General features: G+C 35.6%; 1 protein-coding gene across 1 annotated transcript; it reads left to right on the top strand.

Moving 5' to 3' along the window:
- The first annotated feature begins 1174 nt into the window (after positions 1–1174).
- LOC121389165 lies at positions 1175–16673 on the top strand. Its single transcript, XM_041520772.1, has 3 exons — positions 1175–1449; positions 9486–9568; positions 16536–16673. Exons 1-3 carry the CDS (start codon positions 1356–1358, stop codon positions 16671–16673), a joined length of 315 nt encoding a protein of 104 aa, XP_041376706.1. The 5' UTR covers positions 1175–1355.
- The last annotated feature ends 5520 nt before the right edge of the window (positions 16674–22193 follow it).

The following is a 22193-nucleotide window of genomic DNA, read 5'->3' as shown; positions in this document are numbered from 1 at the left end:
AATAAAATTTTTTAGATCACAAGCTTCTCCCCAATCCTTCTTGTCTGTGGGAAAGTACATCATTATAAAATATCTTTTCCTATTTGGTTGGAATTGGAATCTATGTGGAGAGAGCTGGTTTCCTCTTTCAGATGAAAACAACTGTGTTAAAACATCAAATAGCTGATGTGTTGCTAAACAAGATCAGAAAAAAAGAAGACAAGAAAACAAAAATTGAAAAGAAAAAAGCAATTTCTTCAACATAATATATAACCAATAAAAATATTATAAAATGTTTTCAAGTCAATAGGATCAGTTATTGGAGGGGGCGAGATGTAGCCCAATGGTAAAGCACTTGCTTGATGTGCGGTTGGTTTAGGATCATTAGGCTATATTTCGCTCCAGCCAGTGCACCACAACTGGTACATCAAAGGCTGTGGTATGTGCTATCCTGTCTATGGGATGGTGCATATAAAAGATCCCTTGCTGCTAATCAAAAAGAGTAGCCCATACAGTGGCAACAGCGGGTTTCCTCCATCAATATCTGTGTGGTCCTTTACCATATGTCTGACGCCATATAACCGTAAATAAAATGTGTTGCGTGCGTCGTTAATTAAACCATTTCATTTCTTTTCATTTCAGTTATTGGAATAAATACGGTATTGTACCATTTCTACATGTTCGTGTGCTTTTAATTTGATTTGGCTCCAGGCTCCTGCGGAATCAGTTACATCCATCTAATGAAATACATTGGTTTGTTCCAGAAGCAGATTCCCTAAAGCCAAAACAGCAATTTCAACAGTAAAGTAACTTACTCGAAAGACAACACGGTCTCACTGAGACTTTCAGCACAGAAGAATCATCTATGATTTTTACAGGGGTTCATATTATTTTATAGTCTTAAATGTACTAAAGCATTTACGTTTAGTTTAAAATACAAATTTATAATACTCAGAGATGCTATTTCTATCATGAATCTGTAGGGTATACAATTCCAAATCGTCAATGGTAAAAAGAAACACAAAATACCGTTTCAATAAGATAAGGAATCAACCTTCAACCCCTATGACAACAATCGACCAGCCCAATTAACATCCAAAGCCCGGATAAGCTCTCGGAGTATTGACTTCAAAGAAAAGCGGACAGCATTGTCTCTTTAACGTATTCGCCGAAATGGCAGTGTTTTGGTCTTAGATCACTGCATTGCGATCATTGTTTATTGTGTCGTCGTATCGGCGTTCTAACTTGTTTCTTTTGCTGGGGAAAATGGTGGACTAGCAGATGCCGGTTTTTTTGTGGGTTTTTTTTTTCCAATCTTGGACAATGATGCCGCAAAGTTAGTAGCGGCGGTTTGGTCCGTTATTTGGCATTTCATCATGAAGTCGGAAAGCTACGCCTGCAGAATTCTGCTCGGAGTGCTCTCCATGTGTCTGGCGTGTGTGGAAGTTGTTAGACCCTCGTTTGTAAATGGTAAGTTCAGGAAATGGAACTAATTGTGTGTACGTAGCTGAAGACCCCTTGTGTTTATTGGTGTGGCAGAGCAATCGGATTCGACGATCATTCGTCATTGTCTGTTCTGTGTACACATTCCCATCTTATAGTGATATATATATTATATACAGACCCATTTATCATGTTTTTTTTTGTTTTGTAACTGTAATCTCACATGAGAGATTATTAAAATCACATTAAATCATAATAATAAATGTAAAATATTAAAGTAGCCAGCAATAATGTTTAATCAAGGGGGTGGGGTGCATCTTGATGAATTAGGGGTGGGGCTATTGAGACCCTGCAGAGATCTATAGAAATAAGCAGAATGTTTCACTAGTCCACTGGACAAATATATCTAGAAATTGACTTGTCTGACAATATTTTAACTTATCCAAATAAATAGTTTGTTTTAATCAAGTACAGTGTTGTCCAGTGTATCGCCCACCTAAGCATTCAAGGACCATTTTCCATGTGGACACTGTGAAATACTTAATAAAATGTATCTCTCACCAATTAAGCAGTGCATAATCTGAAATACACTACAAATTGTTTTATGTCTGTAGTAAATAAACATTTTAAAATTGTGTATAAATATAGGCATGATTTGCATGTCCGGTGATTCGGCGCAGTAGATGTGGATCATTGACCCCGTTATTTATAAATTGCCCCGTGATCTCACTTTGTAGCCCATAAACACTACACTATTATCCCAGGATTGTTTTAGTGTTTTGTCTTGTTAAAAATATTACTATCAAAATGAACGATCACACATGATCAGTTTCGGAATCGTTTCCTTGAGTGGCACAGTACTGAAAATGAATACATGTTCATTATCATGCATGGCTAAGATGCCTACATGGGGTTTTTTTCTCTCGGGTAGATTGTGCACACATGTGGTTCTTATTTCACTTTTATATGTTGTAACAATGTCAGCTCAGGTCCAACTTCTCTGTTATGCACAGTGTAAACAAATGCTCTACTTTATGACAAGGCGCTTCCCTTTCATCAACCTGACTTGTAAAATAACATAAATGACTTGATAGTGTAATAAACTATTTAACTAAATATATTTCAGTTTGCATCAATATAACGAAATGGAGTTATAGTATTTTTTTTTTTTTAAACATCCAAAGAAAAATATGCATATTATTAGGCCTATTGGTAGGATACGTTCGAGCAAAAATGACCACTCACAATACCCAAGTAATAATTTTCTTTTCTTTGGGACTACATAATTGGTAAGTTTTGTGATTTTAGATGGGAAAGTCTACTTAATCAAGGGTTTTACAGAATTACTTACAGTAATAAAGCAGGACAGCAGGTAAAGTCCATTATGATTTGAGGTTATCACAAAATACCCTGTGATCTTAATAAAAGAGGCACGTCTTTTTAGTGTGTCTAGACACTGTCTGGGGACCGTCTAAATATACACCTGCCAATCAAGAACCGCAGGTACAGGCCACGGAAAGAAAAGACCAATTAACCAAGAAAACACTCTGACTATTATTTCAGTACGTGGGTTAATTTATATACAAAATATAATGCAGTTATTTCAACACTTTGACAATGGTGGTTTATTTTGTATTGAAAAATAAACCACATATACCCATTGCTGTGTTACTGGGATGGATATTATTACAGAACATTCCGCAAAAATCCGGTATGTTTTGTTTCTTCAGTTTCGAAGACTAATTCCTGACGTGACAGGTATTACGTAACCACCAGCTCGCCAGAGGGCATATTCACTGGGATGGTACAAAATGGCTGCGCCCGTTATATATAATAGCCGTCACATTTAACCGTTTTATTAATTAACTATACGATTATACTTGATATTAAGCAATAATGTGCATTATGTATCGTTGAGTATGCATACCAGTCCAAAAGCCTTGCTTTAGCATTTCTTTAAGCAAAATACCAAGTCAGGGCTTCTAGATTATGGTAGCCCCACTCCCATGGCTAGTGATATTCAATGTTGGGCTAGTAAATAACTACTATTGCCATGCCTGATAGCTAGTGAATTTTTTTTGGGGGGAGGGTCCAATGTTGCAGTAAATTGTAAATTATATGAATATCCTGCCACCACCCCAACGTTAGTGTTTTTAAGCTATATCTCCCTCTTTAGGTGACATATCTGATTAATATTACTATTATTTAGTAAAATTGTATTAACCCTTATCAGGCTGCATTGTTTTAAGAATTTTTCAAGAATTTGACCTATCATACATTTTTAATGATATCTCTATTAATTTTTGGCATATTGAAATGAAAATATACACACGTATTCTGTAATGAACTGGCTACTTTACTACAATATTTTAAAATAAAATATTTTATTTATGTTACCATGGCAACAAGTACAAAGTTCAAAAGATTTGTTCTTTGATAATACACCGAACATGGTTGTATAAAGATGATGTTTTTCATTGCTCAAAATGAAACTTCATTGAACATTTTTACTCTTCCATTGGATAACTTCCAAAGTACATTTTGTTTGTCTGAGCAGATTTTCGCTTGTTGGGACAAACGGTTAGTGCTTATTTCGAACACTGTCCTGAGATAAGCACAAATTAAGTTGAAATGTATAGTTACATGTAGACTGAATATTTGTATCACAGTGATAACTGGTCAAAACCCGTCCTGTTTACCCTTATGAAAATACACCGTTAGAACCCTCGTTTTTATTCCCCGTGTACATATATACTGAACAAAATAAGAAACTTCCGCTAACTTTGCTTGAACATAACTTGATGAAAACAAACCGGGGGAATAATTGTTATATATGCGTTTAAAGGGTGTTCCATGATGCATCATTTGGTGCAAAAATCATGGCCATAGGTTAACAGAAACTGGGAGAAATTTTGACCAAGTGTGGTAGGGGTTAAAAAAAAAAAACCCCACTTAATAACGGGTATGACCACCTCTTGAATTGACCACTGCAGTGCCTCGCAGGCGCATAGAATTGACTAAAGTGTTGATTTCTGCCTGTGGAATATTGTTCCATTCCTGAATGAGCGCTTGACGAAGTTCGTTGACGTTAGCGGGTGGGTTGGGATGACGCCACAATCGTCTGTCCAGGCTATCCCAGACATTCTCGATGGGGTTGAGATCAGGACTTTTAGCGGGCCAGTCATCAATGAAATCAGTGTTATTTGTCCTAAGAAAATTTATAGTGTCTCTAGCTGTATGAGAGGTGGCATTATCATGCTGAAAAATCGAGATGTTGGCAATGTTATGGAACAGAGGAATGACGTGATGAGTGAGAATGTCATCGCGGTAACGTTGAGCATTTAAATTGCCATCAATAACGACTAGTGGTGAACGATAACCATGGGCAATGGCTGCCCAGACCATGACACAACCCCCACCCCCGAAACGATCTCGTTCAAGAACACAACAGTCAGAATAGCGTTCATTTCTCGTACGGTAGACGCGCACCCTGCCATCACCACGTTGTAAAGAAAATCTGGATTCATCCGAAAAAAGAACGGTATTCCAGCGTCGCCGTATCCAACGAGTGTGTACACGTGCCCAATTAAGACGATTTAGACTATGAAGTTGCATTAAAACGCATCCGACGTAAGGATGTCATGCATGTAAACCGTTCTCCCGCAGACGATTACGAACAGTTTGCCCACTGATTCAGTTATTATGAAGCCCAGGTGTGTTAGCAGCAGTAGCAGTGGCAGTTTGGAATCGATTGTGCAAATGCGTGTTCATGATATAGCGGTCTTGACCACGCGTTGTAACACGCGGACGTCCACGACGTGGCAAGTCATTGGTGCTTCCTGTCGTTCGAAATCTTACACGAAGATTTTGTATCGCTCGACTAGAACTCCCAACATGCCTTGCAACGTCTTCTGTCGACATGCCAGCATCAAGCATGCCAATCGCCCGTTCGCGTAAATTATTGGGTATTCTTGGCATACTAAAAATGCTACAATGTAAAAAAACGTTACTGTTTTTACAAATTTTGAAGCGTTTTCGTTCACTTGACAACAATGTCAGTAAGACAAGTAAAACAAATTGACCGAATACTACACGGGACATGTCGAACCATGCATGCACATGCAAATTGAATTTCACGTTGTCGACGATTAACAGTGCAAAAATAATCGATAAAATTCATGAATCCTGATAATACAGCTCAAGGCTAATACTACCTATATAATTTCATTACACAATGAATTCTTTAACACAACAAATACTATATGTACAAATTGGAAGTTTCTTTTTTTGTTCAGTATATATGGAGGATTCGTCACAAGTGTTTATTAACATGAAAAATATCAACCGAGTCATGTTAATCAGTATTTGTTAAGGCTCTGCCAAGACAAATACTGATTAATTAAACAAGGTTGATATTTTACATATTAAAAAACATGAGTAGCGAATTCTGTTTATCCTATAACACTTCTAAATTAACATTTTAATTCAATAGTTCTGAAGTTGCCTCACTGGTAATACGACGCCAAACACTTCAACTAAATCTGATCAAAATGTTATGCTCAGGTATACAAGTCTTGTTGGATGTAAACAAATGATCCGTTGACATCAAAAACATCAACCGAGTTAATAATGGTAAATATCAAATGGGTTTATGACTTGGATGTTATTGGTAAGTTAGGGGATAAATATTATAACGTAACTTTTCCATCTAGGAGCCAGATAGCACCTGCTTGTGTTTTCATATAGATACTATGAAATGTTTTAGTCGCCAAATGAAAACAAATGGTTGCATACCAGGCCTTGATCTTAAATGTTTTTCAGTAGTAGCTCAGCTGGCTACTAGGTTATAAAATCTGTAGCCCTCAGTAAAAATTGGTAGTCCCATAATTTTAATAAATTTAAGACAAAGAGAAAAAAAAAGCAGAATCATTTACTTTTATTTAAACATGTTGTTTGAGGTGGGAGTTTTAGGTGTTTTAAGCATCTTGTAGATTGCGGAGTAAATGGATGTGCCCCCAAAAAAATCTAGTAGCCCGGCAGACTACTGGATTTAGACATTTGGTAGCCCGAGCAACAAATAAGTAGCCAAAATACCCCAGGCTACCGCTAAGGTCGATCCCTGCATACATGACCAAAATGTAGAGGACTGATGAAAAGATAAAATGAAGTTTGGGCTAATAAAAACATTGGATAATGATAATTACCTTGAATATATACACACTGATACACTAAACTATAATAATAATAATAATAATAATAATAAATTCTTTATTTAGTGAGGGTTACACAGTTAGCAAACGCTAATCTTCCCTGAGGCCCTCAGGTACAAACAATACAGAATTACAATACATACATTTATGAACAAATAGAAAATACATATATGGCAATAAACATATGTACAAATGATATTATTTTAGAAAATATTTCTTGAGTGTATATTTAAAAACAGCAGTATTTGGCGATGATCGGAAACTAGCAAATTTATATAATTTGATATGTAATTCTAGTCATTGGAGACTCTTAATCTCTATTAACCAGTAAGAAACATCTTAATGACAGATCAGGGAATATTTTGTTTTCAAAATTTTGATTAGTAACAGGGTTGAAAATCGATTTATAATTATTTAGTTGTAGGACCTAATTATTTATTTATTTATTTATAATTAAAATAATGCAGATTCTTCCGACTGACCCACTACAAAAATGGATTCCAAACTGTGTTTCAAAGTTCCATTATTCTTGACCACCACAATATTTTGACTTTTCCCATGCATAGTACTCGGTAGAGGTATGTGAATCCTAGTGGGTGATGATTATCGGGGATTTTGTTTCTAATGACCTAAACGTGCTTCTTAGACATCTAAAGTGTTGCTTATTTGATCTGCAATACCTCTATGACGCTACGGTGGTGTGATCTATGGTGTGGGTAATTAAGAATGCTGACAGATCTTGGAGCCATATTGTATTCTCTGTATCTTCAGGCACACCACTGCACGCTGTGTTTGTTGCTTCACTTGCACCCACAGAGATAAGAAAGCACCAGATAAAAAGAATGTTTATTTTCTGAAGATTGCAGAAACAAATGTGCTCTGCACTACCAAGATTTATTTACACATTATTCTTTGATCATTTAGATATGGAAGATATTTATGAACTGGGTTTCCCTATATATATATATATATATATATATATATATATATATATATATATATTATTAATTACACAATGTTTTTGGTTACTTGTCGGTAATTATTTGTTCAGTTCCTCAGAAATGACTAAGTACATGAAAACCCCTCAAATCTGGACTCGGTATGAACTGGACTTCCCTCAAAATGAGATGGGGTTTTTTTTCAGTCCCTTTTTAAATATAAGAGCAGAACGATACCTCTTAAATCAGATGCCCTTTAAAACCAGATTCTTTATTTGATTGCCTACTGGTCGGTGACCGAGGCACACTGTGACAAACACCAGCAACCAATCAGTGACCAGTCAAGTTTGTTGCTTTTGGTCACAAGAAAGTTACCAATATTTGTGGGGTCTTTTGGTCGCAAGTGGTCGTAAAATGGTCTTTACCTGTGTGTGACTGGGGCATTATGGTATGTAGTGTGTTCCCTAGCTTGTTTTAGCATGGTGTAGCAACATGTCTCAATAGTCAATCAGCACTATGCTGCCCTGAGATTAAACAAGCCTTTTTCAATAGTTAATTCTAAAATTACCTTTATAAAACACTCAGAAATGTATTATTAATTAATAAAATATGCCTGTTATATATATTTTGCCATTTATTTATTAAAAGCAAGCATATTAATTGCAATTATTTTTATTTTAATAAAATTTTTGTTGTTGTCTTTAATGAAAAAAGTTCCCAGAAAATGGTGAAAATGCCTCAAAAGTGTCTTGCTAAATTTCTAGGGAAAAAACATATCATATGTCTGCAGACCTGTTTGTGGTAAAGTGCAAAAACTTGTAGCATGTTTTTTTTCCTTCTGTAACGTTAACCTGGAACAGTATTGTCCTAATTGCCCTAATACAATGTTAGTAAACAGTTTCTTTGAGCGGCTCACTTGTTTCTTCTTTCAAACTCCAAACTCTGTGTTTACTTTATGTTTATAAAAAATCTGGTAAAAATATCAGTAAAACAGTTATTCCTTTTCTAAAGCAAGGGTAGAAATGCTCTCCCTTCACCCCAGGATTCTATCCCAAGCCCAACCACTGGCCTTGCCAGAGATATAGGATATAGGCATAAAAATAGAGTTTAAGTCAAGTCACCCCAGTGCATTTTAAGTTGGATTAATCCATCTAGCACCAGCCTTGTTGGAGTCATGGTTAAGATATCGGACTACAGGGTTCGCAGGCCGGTACCGGCTCCAACCCAGAGCGAGTTCTTAAGGGCTCAGTGGGTAGGTGTAAGACCACAACACCGTCTTCACTCTCACTAATGAACTAGCATTGAACTAACCCATTGTTCTGGACAGAGAGCCCAGATAGCTGAGGTGTGTGCCCAGGACAGCGTGCTTGAACCTTAATTTCATATAAGCACGAAAATAAGTTAAAATGAAAGTCCACCTAGCAGGTAGATATTTTGATTTTGTAATGATGATTTTATTTTTCACTGTCTTTCATTATTTTTAGGGTTGGCAAATCCACTGTTCCTTGCCAGTTTTTTGCCTTGTTCATTATGATAATGTATCCTTATCAAGAATTCCTGGTGTTAATTGTATGTACCCAGAAACATGTACCTACTCACTATACCCACACCCTTTTCTCTACCTCTTCTCTTTTTCTTCCTCTTTGTTTAAATCTACTATGTAAGTCTGTGGTATTTAAACATTTATCCGCATGTAAACTGTAGGGAGAGGTCTTAATATAGGCTAAGCCTGTTGACCAATCCCAATATGTTTTTGTAAAATAAATATTGTTTAAACCAGAAACATGTACCTTGTGTACATATATATAGATCTGCATGAATATATTTACATGTGCACACACGAACCCACACGTGTACAATATATGGTAGCTACATGCTTTGTTTTTCATTAAGATTGTTTTCTTTTTATTTGTAGGAAATTCGTTGTTTGTAAGCAATGGAACTCACATAATCAGAATTGATCGAACCTCGCGGATCAGAAAAATTATATATGTTGAGGTAAGTTGAACAGGTGAAAATGGCAGAGGTAAAACAGGCAGAGGTTATAAAACCACAAAAAAACCACACATTATTTTATTAAAGGTGCAGACCCTAGTTTTAACTCGTAAAAATGGACACTAAGTTAAGTTAATCTACAAACCTGTAACACATTTGGATAAAGTTGCAACAGAGTGATTGAAGACTCTTATGACGTTAAAACCGGGAAATATCCTTAAAAAATAGACTAGAACTCTAATCAATAACCACTACTTCTCAGACGCACATGCGTTTTTAAAAATATGAAAAATGTATTTTATGGTATTAGAAACAACAGGATGACCAGAAACACTTTGGTTGTACGGAAATGGATAATCTAAGCAATAAAATATAAGTAATGTTTGATTTCAGTGATCATTAGCGTCTCAAATAGTGAAAAATATGCCGTAGTGTTTCTTTTTCTTCTTCTTGTCGTTCAGTTTCATATGCTCACTAAACCCTAAGATGTGCTGTATCAATGAACTGGATCGTCACTTGGAGCTCACCAGGGCTGCCCCATAGCTTTTTTGTTTAAAAACTAGGGTCTGTCCCTTTAATCACAATAATTTGTTTACATTTATAAGCACATATCGAGTACCAGTAATTACAGACATATTCAAGCACATGTTCACATTAAGCACTAATTTTCCTGTTAATAACTATAATTAACTTCACAGTGACATGCATGTTTTTCTTTTCAGTGCCACAAAGGAATTCTTCAAAGGTCTTTATTACAATTAAATTAAGCAAAAACAGAAATCACTGTAAGCCACATGATCAAAGCAAGGGTTAGACAGTATAAATTGATCCTCCAGTCCAATCACATTCTTTAGCTGGTTTTGACAACCAAAAACAGAGAGGTCAGCCAATCAACTGGGCTCGACCTCCACCAGAGGGGACCATAGGTTTGGTCACCATCATCCTGTCCAGCAGTCTGTCAATCTGTCTCACTCACATACAGTTTTTCTTTGGATATGACCATTTTAAATGTGATGTCTGGTATTGGAACACCTGAATACTGTACAAGAAACAAATAAACATGGCAGATAAATTTACTGGAAAATAGCTACGGATAAATATAGTCATTCTTTTATACCAAGTTTAGCTTTCATTATTAAAAGTGTTTCGGTGAATATCCTGAACACAACTGCCAATTTGCAAATGGCAGCAGAAAATGTTGGCACGTTTGACATTTAACAGTGCATTTGATAATTGCTACTGTTGTTTTATGTTGGCAGGCATAGCTCAGGTGAATGTGAAGTTTTCCAACATGCTGCTGCAGCTGTAGGCAATTTACTTTGCAGGGCATCATGAATATGCATCACAATATCCTGTATTATACCACATGAGGTGCTATTTGGTCTGCCTCACTTGGTGGACACATTGGCTTCTTTTCAGTACACCCCGACTGGTATTACCGGTAATAAGTTCAAAGGCTGTGGTATGTGTGCTGTTCTATCTGTGTAAGTGGGGAAAAACTTTTGTTTTGTTTAACAATACCACTAGAGCACATTGATTAATTGATTATTAGAGAAAACCCGCTACATTTTCCTTAATGCAGCAAAGGATCTATTATATTTTATATGCACTTTCCCACAGACAGGAAAGCACATACCACAGCCTTTGAGCAGTTGTGGTGCATTGGTTGGAACGAGAAATGGGGGGGGGGGGGGGACACAAGCCCTTCCATTTGAAAATGAAAACATGGGTTATTTTTGTCCTGCTGTATATAGATGAAGAAAATAAATCTGGCTCCCCTCACACACTAACATTTTGTCCCCCACCACTTCAGATATCATTCATACAGGCCTGACACACTGAACACATTAATTTTTTTTATATGTTATATGGTGTTGGACATATATGATTAAGAACCACACAGATAATGAGAGAGGAAACTCGCTATAGCCATTTCATGGGCTACTCTTCTTTTTTTTTAATTTGATATAGTAGGAAGAATTTTATATGCACCATCCTATAGACAGAATAATACATACCCCAGTCTATGGGATGATGTATATAAAAGATCCCTTGCTGCTAATGCATGTTTTTTCCGCAGTCACAGAGGAATTCCTTATGATTAAATCAAATTGAGCTAAAACACAGTGTGACCAATGCAAGGTTAGACTATGTGGTGTCATTTTGTGTGTTTGTCAGATCTTGTATACTCATATTTAATACTGGCAGAGTAATCACCAAAATATTGAATATCGCTGACAGATTATGATTTTTATTTCCCCAGTTATGAGTGCCCACTGGGGTAATAAATAAGGTTACTGCTTCATTTGTTCGGCAGAGTGAAAGATAAATCAGTTAGTTAAAAGTAACACATCTTTGGATACCAGTGTACAAAATGGCAACAAAGTTGTTATCACATAGACTACTTTTACCAATTTTTGCAGCAAAGATTCTTATGTGCATTTTTCCATATTTAATACAACATAAAGTAAATGACAGTTTTTACCTCTTTGTGAATTTGATGGGTTTTTTTCTTTTTCTGTCCTAACCAGTGCCCCATGACTGGCATATCAAAGGCTGTGGTGTGTGCTGTGTTGGAAGAGTGCATATAAAAGATACCTTGCTGCTAATGTTTGATATTCAATAGCCTTCTGGATTATTACTTAATATGTTAAAGTTTGTTTGGTTTAATGACACCACTAGAGCACATTGATTAATTAATCACCAGCTATTGGATGTCAAACATTTTGTAATTCTGACATATAGTTATCAGAGGAAACTGCAACATTTTTCCATTGGCAGCAAAGCACATAACACTGCACATAGCAATATGCTGCAGCGGTGTAGTTAAACAAATCAAACTTGAATTTTGATATAGTACAGTAATATATATATGTCATGGCAGAAGAAAAAGAAGTCAAATGGCACCATCAGACCTCAAGCAAAGAACATTTGTTTTATTTAATGACACCACAAGAGCACATTGATTTAATCATCGGCTATTGGATGTCAAACATTTGGTAATTTTGACAGTCTTAAAGTGGAAACCTGCTACATTTTTTATAAGTAGCAAGGGATCTTTTATATGCACCATCCCACAGGCAGGATAGCACATACCACGGCCTTTGATATGCCAGCCGTGGTGCACTGGCTCATACCTCAAGCAAATGCACATCCAGTTCTGTTGTGCTGGGGCGACATTAAAGAAACATTCCTTTCTTCTTGATCTGGTCCTGTTTTCTGTGGACTAATCAGGTGTGATGTGCTGTCTTTACACCTGCTTCATCGCGGGAGATGCAACAGGTGATGCCGTGCTCCGATTGTTTGTTTGATTACAGAGGTGGCCACTAAATCAGACACAAATTAAACACACTGTGGACATAGTATGTACATGTCTGTTAGCCATGTGTGAATGTGTCCATGAAATTTCCCCCTCACTGGCTCTCACTAATTGTCTCTGGGCTGTGTGGAACATGCATGATCATGCACTCTCCTACTTGCTGGGTCATAAACACTACAGAACAGATGGCATCTGCAAGAAAACACTAAAGAATTAATACAAACTATTGCAGACTTCATTGCCTGCAGTCCCTGGGCCCATTGGGCTATTTCTTGTTCCAGCCAGTGCACCACAACTGGTATATCGAAGGCCGTATAGTATGTGCTATCCTGTCTGTGGGATGGTGCATATAAAAGATCCCTTGCTGCTAATGGAAAAATGTAGTGGTTTTCTCTCTAAGACTTAAATATCGAAATTATTGAATGTTTGACATCCAATAGCCAATGCTGTAGTGGTGTAATTTTGCCTGCAGGGGTGGGATCTATTTCAGTCAGTATTTAGAGCATTCACCTACGGTGCTGGGGTTATAGGATCGAATCATCTTGGAGGACCCATTAATTAATCAGGGTTTTGACAAATCCACTAGCCCTCAGTCTGGCTAGTAAATATTTCGTCTGAGCTGTATTACTATAATACATAGGGCACTAGCCAAAGCTTCTGTGAGGGCTAGTGGAAATTACCAGCTGTATTACTATAATACATAGGGCACTAGCCAAAGCTTCTGGGAGGGCTAGTGGAAATTACCAGCTGTATTACTATAATACATAGGGCACTAGCCAAAGCTTCTGGGAGGGCTAGTGGAAATTACCAGCTGTATTACTATAATACATAGGGCAATAGCCAAAGCTTCTGGGAGGGCTAGTGGAAATTACCAGCTGTATTACTATAATACATAGGGCACTAGCCAAAGCTTCTGGGAGGGCTAGTGGAAATTACCAGCTGTATTACTATAATACATAGGGCAATAGCCAAAGCTTCTGGGAGGGCTAGTGGAAATTACCAGCTGTATTACTATAATACATAGGGCAATAGCCAAAGCTTCTGGGAGGGCTAGTGGAAATTACCAGCTGTATTACTATAATACATAGGGCACTAGCCAAAGCTTCTGGGAGGGCTAGTCACTTATTGTTCTCTTGTCAAACAAAACAAACTTTAAGTTTTATCACCTGCAGGTTTTGTACGCCACCACAGGGATGAGATCAGATTAAACATATAGAACAGGGGTTAGTGGTTAGTTTTTGTGATTAGTGAGAAAGAAGTCAGTGTAGTGGTTTTGAACCTCCTCGCCGAGTCATTAAAAACACTCTGGGTGTGATTCAGTACTAGGATGTGAAACCACTGCCTAATGGCCTAATTATGACTGATTACTTAGCTGCTACATTCCTGAGACAGTCAGACTGTTGTGGGTGAAGGGTTAATCGGGATCAAGGAAGGAAATGGTTTATTTAACGACACACTCAACACATTTTATTTATGGTTATAGGACATCAGACATATGGTTAACAACCACACAGATATTGAGGGAGGAAACCCATTGTCGCCACTTCATGGGCTACTCTTTTCGATTAGCAGCAAGGGATCTTTTATATGCACCATCCCATAGACAAGATACCAGTCATGGTGCACTGGCTGGAGCAAGAAATAGCCCAATGGGCCCACTGATGGGGATTGATCCCAAACTCACCGTGCATCAAGCAAGTGCTTTACCACTGGGCTACGTCCCACCCCAAATCTGGATCAACTCCTATAAGTAGCAGCATATAAAAGATCTCTTGCTACTAATGGAAAAACGTAGCAGCTTTCTTGAGACTATATGTTAATATTACCAACTGTTTGACATCCAATAGCTGATGATTAATAAATCAGTGTGCTCTAGTGGTGTTGTTAAACAAAACAAACTCACCAGGTCAAAATTCAAAGTGCACCCAGCTTTTAATATCACTGTTACCACTATAGTCCTGCCATTGGTGATAAATGTGACAGTATAAATTTTGTTATAAAATGTTTCATCTGGCAGTTAAATTCCTGTCATTTAATTTAAATTAGTATCTGTGAAACAGCTACTATTATGCTTAAAACACATGTAATATCCTACTAAAATAGATATAATTGGGTGGTAATGTTTGTATGGAACTAGGGTAGTCAAATACACTTCCTATTGTGTCTCAAATTATTGCATTTTAACTCTCTTTTGTTTCTGCTTTACTTTAAAGGTTATGGGTATTTAAGTATTTATATCCATAAGTTGATTAAAATGCTGTGTGTAGCAGTTGTGGCCACACATGTTACTATTGTTGTGTTTGGGATTTGATTTGATGGTATACACCCTACAGGTGATGACTGTCTGACAGGTTAAATCAGTGTGGAACAAGACACAAGCCAAACACACCAAACACATCCCATGTTGGCCATCTGTGGTCAGTGGCAATGAGTCTGCACTGTTGCTGGGTCTGGCTAATAATCATCACCGGCTCTGTGCAGTGTTTTTATTACATGCTACAGGTGTTTAGAAAAAAACCCAATGCTTTTTATGAAGAATCTGTAATATTGTTCATTACAGTATATTATAAGTTGTAGAAGCATCACAAGGGGTTTATGGAATTTTATACCCTCTGTGTGCTTGTGCCTCTAAGCCGAGTAATTGTTTAATTACAAGATTTGCTTCAAACACATCCAGGTGCATTAATAATTTTGAAACAAAAGACAATTTCAATAGCAATGTCATGTACCCAGTTTAGTGTTATTGTAAGGAGATGTAAAGTGACGTCATTGGAATACTGACGTTATTCCAATTCAAAATTAGCTGTATTATTACAATGCTTCTTGGCAATTCGTTTGACAGCCATGTTTTATATATATATACATTGGTAACAGAAAAATTTGTGTATGGTGCATTAATACAATAACAACAATCCATTGTTACAGGTGGGGTATAAGAGATTTGACTCCGCCGAAGCGAGGTATAATGTGGGTTTTTTCGAAGGCTAAATAACCAATGAAAGAGAGATAAAATAAAATACACATTATTTGGTTAATTTTAAAATACTCATAGCATAGGTATCTGAAGTAGCTGGCATGTGGGCCAGTGGCAGAGTGGCACTGGACCTCCCCAACTCCCCCCACCCCATTTACAGATCAATATGTAATAGCTGCCCCCTCCCAAGTTGCTGTCATCTTGCAGCACCTATGATTAGAATAGAAAAGATGTTTAACGACACCCCAACTTCAAAAAATAAAATCAGCTATTGGGTGTTAATACAATAAAGGTGCAGCAGTTTATTATTTGGATTAAAGAAATAATAAAGTTAGAGAATGTATGTATTGATAATGATGTGTTTAGGCCAAGATGTAGTTCAGTGGTCAAGCACTCACCTGATATGTGATGGGTCATAGGATCGATGGCTCTTGAGGGAACCATCAAGTTTTTGTTCTTTTCCATGCAGTCGTTTACAAAGATACACCAAACGTGATCTATGGGAAAATGCGTATGAAAGATCCTGTTATTCAGTGGGAATAACGCATATGGCAACAGTGAGTTTCCTTTCTAAGTATCTAAAGTAAGTGTCAAAATACTCATTTGTTAGACATCAAATATTCTTAGTTTAAAACATGTCAATGTATTATTAAACAAATTATGTATTCCTGTTTCAGCCTGAAGGTCGAATAATAGGCCTTGCTGCAGACATCGAAGATAACTTGCTATTTTGGTCAGACATCGGTAAACGAAAAGCTATTTTTAAATCAAGACTTGATGGAACCAGGGTCCAAATTATTCTCACTGGTATGTAAAGTTACATAATACTTTATGTTAAGAATAGTACAAATATATTAACAAATTTATTTTAGGTTTACATTCATAAATACTGTGGTCCAAATGAGTATTGTATGATTTTAATGATGCAAGGTTTTTAATGATGTGAACCTTTACAGGCAAAATGCTTTGCTGTTTTTATTTGTATTAATTAGCATTTTTTCATTTTATGTTCTTTTTAAGTCAGTGGAATAAAGAATACTTTTTTAACTGAAAAAAATATACTGAAGTATTCATTTATACAGCATGTCAGCAGGGCTTCTAGATTATGGTAATCCCACTCCCATGGCTAGTGATATTCAGTGCTGGGCTAGTAAATAATTACTATTGCCATGCCCGATGTCTAGTGGAAAAAAAAGAGATAAAATGTTGCAGTTAAGTCTATTTTGTAAATTTATATGAATATTCTGACCCCACCCAAACTCCAATGTTAGTGTTTAAGCTCTATCTCCCTCTTTAGGTGACATCTGATTATTATTATTATTTAGTAAAATTGTATTAACTTAAAGTAAAGTAGGGTAAGTGAATTTTAAATCGTGGCTAGTAAATCTTGTAAATTACTGATTCCATGGCTAGTGGATTTTATAAAAATTCTAGAAGCCCTGATGTCAACATTTGTTTATATCTTATAGGGTGTGCATTATATGTCATAAAGGGTATGTTGGTAATAAATAAAATACACTCTTTTCAATTTAATATGAGTCACTGAGATAGTGTTTTTAGTATATAGATGTACTTGATCATAAGAAATTATATTAAGCTGAGTTGTGTAGTATTTTCTCTATGTTATATATAATATCAATAGTCTTTCCCACAGGAAACACCTTTTTTCATACAATGAAATTTACTACGAGTTATTTATTTAGCTGATTGTTTTCTAAATTGCACACAAAAATAGTAGTGTTTTATTTTCAAAAACACTTTTTACTTTTCTTCTTACATCAAACCAAACTGAAATTATTTACAAAAAATATTTTTGTAGGAAGATGGTACGGACTGTAATAACTGAATTAAAAATTGAGCTTGGATATAATGAAACAAACATTCCTGTCCAACAATGTTCTTGGGTATAGTTATACAGCCATTCCTTTCTTTCTTTCTCTGTTGTTATTATTTTTATTATTTATTTTTGACAGATGTAGAAGAGTGCAATGGAATGTCCGTGGACTGGATTTCTAACCATGTTTACTGGACAGATGCGGGAAAGAAAACCATTGAGGTGGCCAACTATGATGGCAAAGGAAGAAGGATTCTCATTGGATATGGCCTTGAAAAACCAAGGGGGATAATTGTGGATCCTGTATTTGGGTAAGTGTGACTATTTATAACAGCTACCGGCCTCCGTGGTGTCATGATTAAGCCATCAGACAAAAGGCTGGTAGGTACAGGGTTCACAGCCGGGTACCGGCTACTACCCAGAGCGAGTTTTAACGACTCAGTGGGTAGGTGTAAGACCACTACACTCTTTTCTCTCTCACTAACCACTAACAAGTAACAGACAGCCCAGATAGCTGAGGTATGTACCCAGGACAAAATGCTTGAACCTTAATTGGATATAAGCACGAAAATAAGTTGAAATGAAACAAAATATATAACAGCTTTATAATATCAATTATTGCCTTTTGTTTCTTAGTAAACTTACCTGTGAAAATGAAATAACTTTAAATGGGTTTTTTTCAATGTCCCTTTCTACAAAGAAGACTCCTGCTAAGGGATAAGCATGAGTTGTTTAAAAAAGTAAATATTACTTATTAAATAAATATTAAATAAACTGATATTAAATGAACTGCTTTTTAATGAAATTTTTATCTTTAAAAAACCGTCTTTGATTAAAGTAAATAAACTTTATATAATACCACTGAGCTACATCCTGCCCCAAGCAGAAATGTAGTACCCTCTGTAAAGTGGTCACTTTTTTAAATATATGTACAAAACAAAACCTCTCTAAACCGAAATCCCCTTAAAACTAGACATTTTACTTGGTCCTGTGGGTGTCCGGTTTAGTTGGGTTTCACTGTACTTCATTTTATACATCAGCAGAAATAAATAACAGTTTGTTATATATTATGCAGAATCCACCATTACATTATTCAGAATGTATCACTATGAAAATATTTCCAGTTCGAGCTCCGACTGTTCGGATATCTAACTGAGCATATACATTTGACGCCAGAAGCCGGTGTCTGGTTCTCTTTAGGCTTGCATAACTCTTACACACGACCGGCTGAATGCAATACTCGATCAATACAGCATTATTCATTTAGAAAACACTATTCCTTTTGTTCCCCATCCGTCTGACTCACTTTGCATTGTGTTGTAACCCTTTCAGAACATCTGTCCTACAGTAACTGATTGAATGGTGATTTAACACAAGTTATTAACAACAGTGATATACAAAACAATCTTTTGATATTGGCATTCACTCATGTGAAGCAGTATTTCATGTTAGTGCATTTCGTTTCATAACATTTGTGCAAATGAAATTGTTGAACGTTCAGTCTCTTCCTTCACTGTGGCAGTCTGTCTTTGTCTTTGTTTTTGTCTTGGTTTAGTGTTCTTTTTTTTCTTTTTCTTCTTTCTTCCCTCCCTCCCCCTCTATCTGTATGTATGTGTGCATGTCAGTCTCTGTCTCTCTCTGTGTCTTTCTGTCTGTCTCTGTCTCTTTCTCTGTCTCTGTCTTCTCTGTCTCTGTCTCTTTCTCTCTCTCTCTCTCTCTCTCTCTCTCTCTCTCTCTCTCTCTCTGTCTCTCTCTCTGTCTTTCTCTCTCTCTCTCTCTCTCTCTCTCTCTCTCTCTCTCTCTCTCTCTCTCTCTCTCTCTCTCTCTCTCTCTCTCTCTCTCTCTCTCTCTCTCTTTCTCTCATTCTCTCATTCATCCATGCACCAATCCATCAATCCATCCATCATACAACCATCCATGATGGTGTCCATTATGGAATTGATACACCATGGTGATAAGTTTGAGTGAAATCATATTTTATTTGACGTCATTATAAATAATTAATATTTTACAATTAATATTATTGATGCTAGAAATGGATAATGTTCTAAATTTCTCAGCATATTTTGGTAATAAATTGCCTGTCGGTCACAATATTTAACAACTTACTCATTCAGTAGTAAATTGTCACATGATGGCTGTGAATGTTTTGACAGTAATTATTGTAAATTGAGGCAAGTTTGACATTTCTAAACTTGACACAAATGATATTCAATTGCATGTTGGGTGGACATGCGTCTGTCGCTGTAATACTTGGATGTTAGAAAATTATGTAAATTAGACTATCCTTGAAACATTGTTGGTTTCTTGTGACCTGACCTGCCCTTTTATTAGTGAGTTAGTTTGTAGGCTTTTTTTTCTTCTTTTTTTAAATAATCTATTTAAAAAAAGATCAAAAGTAGCAATGACAAAACATGACATAAAATAATAAAAGTGAGAGAATTTTAATGAGTTTGTCAAAGGAAAGCAAAAATGTATTGTTAAAATTATACTTGGTCTCAGATGAAATATATAGCTTTGTTTACTAAGTACTACATTATTGCATATACTTACCTGCTTAAAGAAAACATTTAAGTACAAGATGAAACTTTCCCATATTTTTGTTCATGGGTTTTTAATAGACTTTCATATTTTTAGTTTAGTATGATTTTTATTTCAATGGTTGATGACATAACATAATAAAAACATGAAATGCTGTACCGGTATTTATTTATTTATTATTTACATATTTTAAAAATGTTATGCTTTATAACAGTTGTTTTAAGACCAGTTTCTAATGATGGGTTATCAAATGATGAACCAGGAAGCACAATTTACTATCTTTCTTAGCCATGTTATGAAAGTGTATCTTTTTATTTTTGTATGGTTAAATCTATTGATTTTGGCTTGGTCAGTTGTCACAGTTTTACAGTAATCATAGTTTCAGTCCTTCTAACTACATGAACATCAATTTCTGGCTGAATTACACGTATCTATCACTTTTTGATTGTGAACTACATATATATTCAATTAATAGTAGTCTTAGAGCTTACAGAAACATGGCGGTTTCTTGGCTCTGACTTTAAAACATGATGAGTCATCTATTGATTATCCTATTGAGTCCAGATCATTTTCCAAAGTATTGAATTTCTTGCCTTAATCTGTTTAAGCTTGCAGATCAAATGATCACTGAGAGCAAAACTTTTCATCAATATTACACATTTACAATCTCTGCCTTAGTATCCTGACTTTTTTTTCTTCTTCTTTTTCTTTAAAAAACCCCCCGTATTTATTGTATATGCTGATGAGTCTTGGGAACATGCTGCTCCCCCAGGATCAGCATGGGTTGTCATGACAACTGGCTGATTGCAAGGAATTGACAATTGATCAATAATTAAGTCGGTGGTGATTGGCGTAAAATTTGATTGCATATCACCTTGTGCAGGATTGCACATGTTGCTGTGATAAACGACAATGTCAGTGTCACAGAACCTGTTGCAGGTGTGTTTCATTGATGCTGTTTGTCTTAAGCTGACACTGGTCTCCATACATTAATAATACGCTTTGTGGGTGAGACCATTGTGTTATTGCTAGTCATTGTACTACTAACAGGGAATGAAGATAATCTCAATTTATTATTTATACTATAACATTGAACTGTGATGAAATGTGTACAACCAGTTATAGATAGACTACAATGATAAAATGTGTACATCTAGCATAGTGTTTTTCTCCAATTATGGACAAAGAACATTTTAATTAATAATTAATAGATTACAATGATGAAATGTGTCTAACTAGCTTTAGTACTGTTATTAGTACTACATATGGACAAAGAACATTTTAATTTTAATTTTGTAGACTACTGTGATGAAATATGTCTTTATTAGTTTTAGTACTATTATTAGTATTACATACAGACAAAGAACATTTTAATTTTTAATTTATAGACTACAATGATGAAATGTGTCTAGCTTTAGTACTGTTATTAGTATTACATATGAACAAAGAGCATTTTAATTATTAATTTATAGACTACAACAATTTTAAGGAAAGTATTTGACTAGCTTTAGTACCAGTATTGGTATTAAACATGGACAAAGAACATTTTAATTTGTAATTTATAGACTACAATGATGAAATTTGTACAACTAGCATATTGGGTTGTTGTGAACAAAGCATTTTAATTGTTAATTTATAGACTACAGTGATGAAATAAGCACTACTACTGTACTAGTTTACTATTTTTAAATACAAACAGAAAATTAAGAGTAACCTAGCAGAGAGAAAACAGTTGGGAATAATAATAATAGAAAATATCAATTTACATCTGGTTTTTTTTTGCTTTTACTTAAATAAATAATAATTATATAATAAAATAATAATAAAATGGTCACTTCTCATAATCTTGTTTTTATTGACACCTATGATAATAATAATGAGTACAGGGTAATCCCTCCATATAATCATATTGCTAGTGACAGCTATAATAATTATAATGAGTACAAAGTACAGAGTAATC

This window comes from Gigantopelta aegis, chromosome 14 (assembly GCF_016097555.1).
Source record: "Gigantopelta aegis isolate Gae_Host chromosome 14, Gae_host_genome, whole genome shotgun sequence".
Taxonomy (NCBI): domain Eukaryota; kingdom Metazoa; phylum Mollusca; class Gastropoda; order Neomphalida; family Peltospiridae; genus Gigantopelta; species Gigantopelta aegis.
This window is presented reverse-complemented; position numbering and strand designations above follow the sequence as displayed.

What these genes read in the sequence shown, in the direction of transcription:
- LOC121389165 (XM_041520772.1), top strand. Translation starts at nt 1,356, where the DNA reads ATGAAGTCGGAAAGCTACGCCTGCAGAATTCTGCTCGGAGTGCTCTCC. An exon ending in TAGACCCTCGTTTGTAAATG is followed by an intron (nt 1,450 to 9,485) that starts GTAAGTTCAGGA and finishes TTTTATTTGTAG; the next exon opens with GAAATTCGTTGTTTGTAAGC. An exon ending in GAAAAATTATATATGTTGAG is followed by an intron (nt 9,569 to 16,535) that starts GTAAGTTGAACA and finishes TTCCTGTTTCAG; the next exon opens with CCTGAAGGTCGAATAATAGG.